Source organism: Bombus affinis, chromosome 13 (assembly GCF_024516045.1).
Source record: "Bombus affinis isolate iyBomAffi1 chromosome 13, iyBomAffi1.2, whole genome shotgun sequence".
Taxonomy (NCBI): Eukaryota; Metazoa; Arthropoda; class Insecta; order Hymenoptera; family Apidae; genus Bombus; species Bombus affinis.
Window position 1 is genome coordinate 11868217 of NC_066356.1, and position 9018 is coordinate 11877234.

Here is a 9018-nt window from a genome sequence, read left to right on the forward strand (position 1 = left end):
ACAAAAGAGGAAATAGACCACTGTAGAGAGAGAGAGAGAGAGAGAGAATGAGAGAGGGAGAAAGGGAATGAAATCAAAGAGTTCTTAAATGAAAGAAATCACGCGTGTCCCACCGCGGATTATTTCATATCGCGTCATACTCTTTTAATCGTGTACCTTTTCTCGTGCCAACGAAACGTGGCGGTATCGGATCAGGCAATAATGCGAGAGATACGTTTGCAATAGTCGTGCGAGCCTAACGAATCATCGACTTCGAGGACTTACTTTCGATCACGCGATTCGCGTATTTTCGAGGGAAGAATCTGAAAAGCGGAAGAAGGGAAAAAGAGAAGAAGAGCAGAAAGAGAAGAGAGGAAGAAAAATTATAGAGAGAGGAGGGAATATACGATAACTTGTGACGCTTGCGAAACAAACCGTTTCCAAGTATCAGACCGAAGGAACCGACACTGAAAGAGCAAGACGACGGCCGGTCAACGAATATCTTTTACAGACTTCGTTCGTTGGTGTAACCGAGTATCGTACGAAGGTTGTCTGTCGGCGAGGCTCGCGGCCTCGTTGCGGCTGAAAAAGCCAAGGAAAGGAGACGGCTGGAAAAAAAAAGAGAAATGACGCGAAAAGAATTGCGCGCCTCGTGAATGACCTTCGGATTTTATCACTTTAGTCCGAGGAGACAGAGGGATACGCGCGTCGCTCGTTTCGCTTCGATTTTTGCGAAACTTTTATCGAGATGCGAAATACCGAGACGATATCGGCAGAGGCAAGAGAGAAAAAGGGCCAACGAACAAAGGACGACGCGTGAAATAAAAGGAGCGACGTTCCGACCATCGAACGGATACGGTAGAACGCGACGGATCGTCGTTCTCGCGCTGATTTTCTTCCAGCCGATCAAAGATGGTCCCTTTTCTGTGAACACAAAATGGCTCCATCGAGCCTAGCGTCACGCATCGCTACGCGTGTGCTCACACCCACTTCCTTTTTACGCCACTCCCTGGCCAGAGCTTGGCTTTAAACAAACCAAAGAGTTTGACCAGACGAATAACTCTATCTAAATAGCTAGGCTAGAAGCGGAGACGACAAAGATGCGATTTGAACAACATCGTCGTTGCAAAAGAAGAAGAAGAAGAAGCAGAAGAAGAAACAGAAGAAGAAGAAGAAGAAGAAAAAGAAAAGAAACGATGTAACGAGGTTGCCCTGTCTATCGGAAACGAAAGTAAACAAACAAAACGAAGCTTCCGATACAGTCGAGATTATTGACAGCAACGCGATATTCAATCCCGCGATAAACAATTCAAACGCATCGAGTCTGTTCGAGGGACCAGGAAACGTGGAATTGGGAATAGGTGTGCTGAGCTCGCGGCCAGCAACCGCGTACAGCCGAGCAGAGATGAATCTGGTCACGGCGAATCATAAAGTCCCTTGGGGATTCGCCCACGCTGCACCACTCTCCTGCTGTACCAGCGTGCAAAGAGAAAGGAGAAAAGAGAAGATGGACGCGGAGAAAGAGAGGAAGGACAAAGACAGAGAGCGCAAGGAAAAGGAACGAAGAGAAAGAGAGCGGGTAGCAGAAGGAGAGTCGAGGTATTCGCGGTGCAAAAAGCGAGGATGCAGGCAAAAAAGGAAGAGCGCAACGAAGAAACCGGTTTTTTCCAGTTGGGCCAGGTCGGGGCGTCGAACCTACGGACCGCAGCCTCCCTCCGAGAATAACTTGCATGCAGAGGCAGAGGCAGAGGCAGAGGCAGAGGCAGAGGCAGAGGCAGCGTCGGCGACGTCGACGTACAGCATCATCTTCTTCGTGGTGTATCGGTTCAACCGGCTCGAGAATGCCCTAGGTCCGGGAAGAAAGAAGGACGCCGGGGCTTTGGCCCGTCGAAAACAACCGGGAGGCGTGCCTTGAAAAGAATATCGCCTATCGTCAAAGAAGAACACGACGATTACAGGCGAGCGTGGGTGTTTCTCCGCGAGTAAAAAGAAGAGGCGGTTTACCGGGCAGGAAGAGGAGGGCAAGGATCCTCTAAACTTTGGGTTCGTTGACGTCGCAGCACGTCCACCAACCTTCCTTCTTGTCGCGATATTTTTCTCTCGTTTTGTTTCACTGGCTGTACCGGCCGTCGATTAGCCCAGAGGTCGAGCAAGCCTTCGCGAACCAGGTGTAAATATCTCAACCAATAAAGGTCTCTATATCGTTTGTCTCGAACGAAAAGTAGATCGGCCGGATTTAGACAAGATTTTAGCAAAGTACAAAATCAGCGTGTATCAACGTATGTAATAAGTATCGACAAAGTAGGTACAAAGAGGCTAGGAAACGTGGAAACGACTGGTAGGCGAAATAATATTCGCGGAAAATTAGCGATACGAGGAAAGACTCGGAAGGGGAAAGGTAGTCGCAAGAAAAAGGCTGAACGTAGGTCAACGACGCCTGGTGTTATTTTAAACTGGTGGCCCTGCCCGAGATTCGGGGCTCCTCTCCGTTGGGTTGACGGTCTCAACTCGGTCGCGGTTGTCCCAGGTCCGGGAAAAAAGAAAGTCACGGGTTCGGGTCGGTTCGGTTCGGTTCCGTGGAGACAGGCAGGGAGAGGGGGAAGAAAAGAATGAAAGAACGAAAGAACGAAAGAAAGGGAGAAGGACGACTCGTCGCGATGAAAAAGGAGAAGAGAAGGAAGGAGAAGATGAAAAAAAGAGGATGCGTTGTGTGCATCAAAGTGGAGAGGGGGAGGGAGGCGGCGGCAGCGGTGGCGGCGGCGGCGGCGGCGGCGGCAGCAGCGGCGGGGAGAGGATTGGCAGGAAGAAAGGAACGAGCCGAGTAAAGACCCCAAAACTTTCGGGTCATTGCCGTCTGGTCTCGTTTTAGCCTTTCCTTCCTCCCACCTTCTCCTTCTTCTTTCCTCCCTCTTCGTATTCTTTTTCTCTCCGTTTTAAGCACTCTTTCGAGCAAGGTTGACCGCCATGTTTTTCCTCAGCGCGTGCCCCTACCGCCTCGTGTGCGTAAACCGACCTTCGCGTGTGCGAGAGAGAAAACAGAGAGAAATAAGATGAGATGGCAAGAAAAAAAAAAACATGTAGAGAAAGAATGATCAATACCGTACGGCCGCGAAATTGTAGCTAACACGAGGTCGCCAATGACGAAGACAGATACTTGCAACGAGGACGTCGAATTTCGTTCATTACTCTCTTCATATTATCCGTTTAAAGGATGGCCTTTGTCAGCCGTAGTCGATCGTAATCCTCGATTATATCGCATGCAAAGAAACGCGTTGCAACAATTACCAATCGACGATCAAACCGATAACAGCGACAAAGGCCATCGCAATTGTGTCGTAGTATCGTAGCTAGTCATTTGATCTATGCTTTGCATACCCGTTCAACTGTGAGGTCGTGCGAGATCAATCGGACATCCATCATCTACCAAAGTTGTGGCTTCTTTCTTTTTCTCTTTTTTTTCTTCTTTTTTTTCTTTCATTTCTTCTTCTTTCAAATATCCACCGTATTTTTGTAGAATCCTTGCTCTCGATCACGTTCATTGATTCCGATCGTTCTCCGGACCTCACGCTTCTATAAATTCGTCTGTCTGGGCTTTGCTTTCTCCGTCCCATCTTTCTCCTCGTGTCCGTCGCCCATCCATGACTCCGTGACATCACACTCCACGATTCTGCGGCGGAAACATTTGGTTTTTCTGCCGTCGCGATGCGACCAAGCAAAGAATCGATCGTCCATTCTCGCGCCATCCAACTCCTCGCAACGATCCTATGTGACGGTACACAACTGGCGATCCGTCAGCTTCGACACCGATATACCCACCCATTGTGCGAATCTTTGCCCTGAATGTCCCCTCTGCCAGACACTCGAGGCGAATCCCCTTTTGCAAAAATGTAGTTGGTGGTGGCGGCGGTAAATCGGTATCCCAACTCTCACTGGTCAATCGTTCTGTTCTGTGCGCTGCCTGTCCTGCGCTTCTGGTTCGCGACTCTGTGGTGGTATTCTGTGGGTCGGCTCTCTACCGGTGCGCCGCGTGTGCCTGCTTCCGGTTCCTCTTCTTCCGGCCCCCAAAAAAGGAGTTGCAACAGCGTGTTGTGTTCCAGCAACACGCCGCCCTGATCGGCGGCCCGAACGCAACCAGCTGTCCCGTCTGCCACAAACTCTTCCTCGGTGGCGAAGCTCTCATGGAGCACATGAAGCACACCCACAAGGATCCGAATGCCTCCGGCGTTGCCAGTAAGTATCTACGATAGTCGAGCACCCTCGACCTCGTCCGTTTCACTCTTTCTTTCTCCTTGCTTTTTTCTCTCTGTCCCTCTGTCACCATATATAATACTTATAGGTATAGCACATGGGTAAACACACACGTCTTCTATCTGTTTTACGCACTAACGCTACCAATATATATATATATCTGTCTGTCGACTAACGCACGATTATTCCGGCGCGATAATCTAGTTTTTCTTGCGCTTCCGTTTCTGGGAGACACCACGGTGGAGAACGACTCGTAGACGATGGGGACGACGCGCGTACACGAGAGCCGCTTATTCGTGCAATCGAAATAAACTCGGTGTCAACTCCGTCAACGAAACGAAAACCGTGCGCTCCGTTAAGGAAAATCGATGCAGAAATTTGGAAAACTCGAATTAACCACCGCGGCAACCACCCACGTTTCCGAGTAGAGCGGCCTGTTAACGGCCATCATATGCGCATACGTATATATGTGCTCTGCTTGGAGAATCGCATAGAATTGTGCACGAACAAAGTGATAGATCTCTTCCGTTAGATTAAGATTACGGTTAATCGCAAGAGGTTCTCTACGTTTTCGAGTTCTCTACGATCGGCTCTTCCCCGTGGTCTCCGAGTTTTGCTGGGGATTCCGTACGTCCGTACGTCCGTCCGTCCGTCCTTTCTAACACACCAGCTAACGAGGGTTTCTCGCGAGAATTCCGCCAAGGAGAAAGAAAGAACGGAGATAGACGTAACGAGGGTGCCCCTTAATTGCGAGTAAGCCTAAAAGAGAGAGAAAGCGAGAGAGGTGGAACGATCGCTCCTCGAGACACGAGGGGTGGTTCGTCCTTAGTATTTAAGTACGTTTCACATTCCCCACCTAAGAACTTGCTTTGGCGCGGGCGATATGCACACATTGTCCTGTCACTTCTTCGTACTGTTTCGCTCAACGGAAAAAGGGGGTGTAGCACTTAGCGCACTCGCCCGACTAATACTTTGCGTACTACTATTCGCTAATATAAAACCGGTGCTTCAAAAGGGTGTCTCGTTCCGACTTTTGTGCGTGTACTGTTAAGTGTGTGGGCATACGTATAGATAGACGTACAGAGAAGAACGATCGACGTGCGCCAAGTCAATGAGAATCTCTTTACGAAACCGCATGCCGTTTTTTCCAACGCGTCGTGTCTTGTTTCCTCCATCATTTTCTAAGTAACAGATACCACGGAAAAAAGCCAAAGTGCCAGTATCGACCTGGTGTCTTTTCTCATAGTGATAACAGAGATACGTACACGACGTGAATAACCCATCTTTCGTCTGAAATGCAACGTTATAGAAAAGTAAACGTAACCAGTTATAAAATTTTCTACTACGGTCCGTCCGGACGATACCAATACCGATACACACACACATATATATATATATATACACGAATATATGTGTGTGCGTGTATATATATGTGTGTGTACATATACATAGATCTCTCTCTACCGAAAAGAAACCGAGAAAAGCTGACAGCGATATAGAAATATATAACGTATTAATATATAAACGGAGAAACGGAGAAAAAGAAACGGACTGAATAGTAAAGAACGAAATTTCCTCCGCAAGGTGAGCAAAAGGGAAAGAGGCAGAGAGAGAGAGAGAGAGAGAGAGGGAGAGAGATTCGTCGAACTTTTCTTTGTGCGTCTATAAGCGTGCAAGCGCGCGTACGTGCGTGTGTATCTTGGTTTTTGGGCCGACGACCTCGCTCGTGAAAGGGAGCCAGCAACGGCAGAAGCAGTGCGCGGTGCGTCCGAGGTCAGTGCTCTCCTGATCCTCGGCTATCCGTGTCTGCAAGGATTCTCCCTTCGCCTTCGAGGTCGACTGGAATGTCGACGTACGTACGCGCGTATGTACACGCGAATGCGTGAGAAATAAGGTGGTGGAGGAGGAGAAGGAGGATGATGATGATGATGATGATGATGATGATGATGATGATGATGAAGATGATGGTGATGATAATGATGATGATGATGATGATGATGATGATGATGATGATAATGAAAGAAAAAAAAGAACGAAGAAGGATGATAATAAGGATGGTGGTGATATGACGATGGTGATGATGATGATGATGATGATGATGATGATGATGGTGATGATGATGGTGATGATGATGATGATGATGATGATGATGATGATGATGATGGAGGAGGTGGCTTTCGTTCCTTGGGAAGCTTTATCCTGCTTAGCATTGACCTTGAAATTGTGTCGCCCTATTGTTCCCTCCGCTGACTGCACAACCTCCGTTGCCGGGGTTTACCTAGCGAAGCGACGGACCGCCAACCACCCGTGTCCAGTGTGCGGAAAACACTACGTCAACGAGGGTAGTCTTAGGAAACACTTGGCCTGCCATCCTGAGACCAGTCAACTTAGCACAAGCCTCAGGATGTGGCCGTGCTCGGTGTGCCAAGCCGTCTTCACTCATGAGAGCGGTAAGTATAATCCTTTCGTTTTACAAAAATCATGTATCAATCATGCTTATTACATTTTCCGTTCTTTATCGATCTCGTGTTTGCCGTGTATTATCCTAGTTTCTTTTTTAATGGCATTATCGAACGTTCGTTTAATCGGTATCTAAGCCTTGTCCAACTAACCGAGACTCTATCGAGACCGATTTACTTTGCTGTTAAAAGGTTTGTTGAGTCACATGGAGCACATGAGGATGGATCCCAAGCATCAGTTTGCGGCACAATACGTTTTAAGTCGCGCCGCCGCCGAGAGGCGGGAGAGAGAAATCCTTGCGTCTTCGAGTCTAGGTATGAGGTGTTATCGTAATTTCTTGTTTAGCGCGGAAACGATGCGATAACGATGCAGAAACGATAGGAAAACGATGCGACAACCATCTGAAAACGACAACCATCGTAACCACATGTACGATTCTCGTGTACAGGTGCGGGATTGGGTGTTTTGGGAAGCCAAACAGGCGGACCACAAAATTTGCAACAACCGCCGATGTGCCCTTCGCCGTCGGCTCATTCGGACAGCAGCAGTGGAAACGGAAGATTATCGTCGGCCGGTAGTGAACCTGGTACGCTCCCCGATCTTGTTCCTCGTCTTCTTGCAAATGGTCGTCTGGAATAATCGTTAGAGTGTCGTGAATATCTTAGAGTAGACAATCTTAACACCGAACCACCAACAACCTTTTCGCATACACGTTTGTCGAAAAATGTATCATTATACGCTCTAAGTAACAATCGCCGAGCTTCGAAATACCACAGCGAGAGAGTTGTGTATTGTAGTAAACATTATTACGCTTTATCTGGGTAAAATAAATCATCTACGAATTCTTGTGTGAGTAATTTCGTCGTACGAACGCTCAAACTCACTCCGTTTTATAATCTCGTCTCTCTTTATACGTACATATGTATCGAATATAATAACAACTCGATTAGATCATAGTTTTGTGTAGCGCGACTTCACACCCACCACATCCAGCAAGTCCACCGTCAAGCGTACTAACGAGAGCAGACTTTTGCGCAGGTACCGGTCTGCTCAACAACAACAACAATAACAACAACAATAATATGGCGTCGCCGGGGCCGAGTGGCAACAAGCTGAGCGAGATGCTACGAGCAGGAAGTCAACCAGGCTCCGCGCAACAATACCACGACGAGATGCAGTCGCAACAACAACGTATGGCAGTGATGGCCGCCGCTGTGTCAGCGGGTAAGGATCGCCGTTCCGCGATCTACTCTTATTCCGGATCGATTAATCGACCTGATCGGTCCGAAGAATCGTCGCGATAAAAACGCTTGTGTCGGCCCGACGCCAAGGCCGTCGATACCGCTCTTATCGAGACCCGACGAGTCACCACGCTCCAGCTGAAACATACATACGCTTCTCGTTCCTTCTACACAACCATTACCGATAAACTTTGATTTATAATTATATTTCTCCATTTTTACGTTACTCCTGCTTATCTACGACGCATAGCGTGCACTCTCCGTCTTAAAACGGCTATCGATCGCCGACAATTGACCGATTTAGAGCCAGATGGCACGCAAAGCGTGTAAACGAGATTATTAAAACTCGCGTCGAGCGGATTCGCTCGATCGATCGCCGTAGCGCGATGTTCGATGCGCTCCGAGATGACTTTCATTTACGATCGACAGGTTTACAAAATTCAGTGTCGCCGAATCTATCGCCGGTGGACATGGCGTCCCTGGCGGCGGCAATGAGGATGGGAAACAACGGTGACATGAGCGGCGGTGCGCAAGGATCAACGGGACCGCAACAACAGGGAGTTCAAGCAACCGGACCAGAACAGACTCTGAGAATGCACCAGGCGGAAGCGTTGCTGCGTTCTCAAGCCGAAGCCGCGCTCAGGCTGGCTGTAAGTACGCCTTCTTCCTCCCGATTTTCTCCAATATTTTTCTTCTTCTTCTTCGTCCTCGTCGTCGATCGAATTAAACGAACATACGTTCCTATTACGCTACGATATTAGGTGTCGCAGGCGGCAGCGGCGGCAGCCAGTTCCGCGGTTGGTGGTGACGTGAGACATCATTTGGGACAGCATAACGGAGGCAGCACCTCTGGCATGCCTGGACATCACACGAACCAGCAGATGTCTCAACAAGATACCTTACCGCCTGACCTTGGTGAGTCAACGTACACCTTTATGCATCGTGATCGAGAGAGACTGCGAACGTTTACGCAAGTTTCAATCCTTACGAATATCCTTACGAATCCTTGCGAATCAAAGACAATACAACGCACGCGGAGATTCGTTCTATCCATTGGATATCGTAACGAGTGCCATATTCTGTCTGTTAC

The 9018-nt window shown here is 48.5% G+C and overlaps 1 protein-coding gene across 16 annotated transcripts in view; it reads left to right on the forward strand.

Moving 5' to 3' along the window:
- Positions 1–9018, forward strand: part of LOC126923173 (zinc finger protein 853) — an 81920-nt gene that overhangs the window by 52755 nt on the left and 20147 nt on the right. For 8 of the 16 annotated variants that reach the window (XM_050736372.1, XM_050736364.1, XM_050736360.1 and 5 more), the window contains 7 exons: positions 4050–4209; positions 6465–6677; positions 6879–7001; positions 7136–7273; positions 7714–7911; positions 8358–8578; positions 8690–8843. In XM_050736372.1, coding sequence (XP_050592329.1) covers positions 4050–4209; positions 6465–6677; positions 6879–7001; positions 7136–7273; positions 7714–7911; positions 8358–8578; positions 8690–8843 — 1207 coding nt within the window. The remainder of the gene's footprint in view (positions 1–4049; positions 4210–6464; positions 6678–6878; positions 7002–7135; positions 7274–7713; positions 7912–8357; positions 8579–8689; positions 8844–9018) is intronic. The other 8 variants (XM_050736363.1, XM_050736370.1, XM_050736365.1 and 5 more) reach the window with 5 other exon arrangements.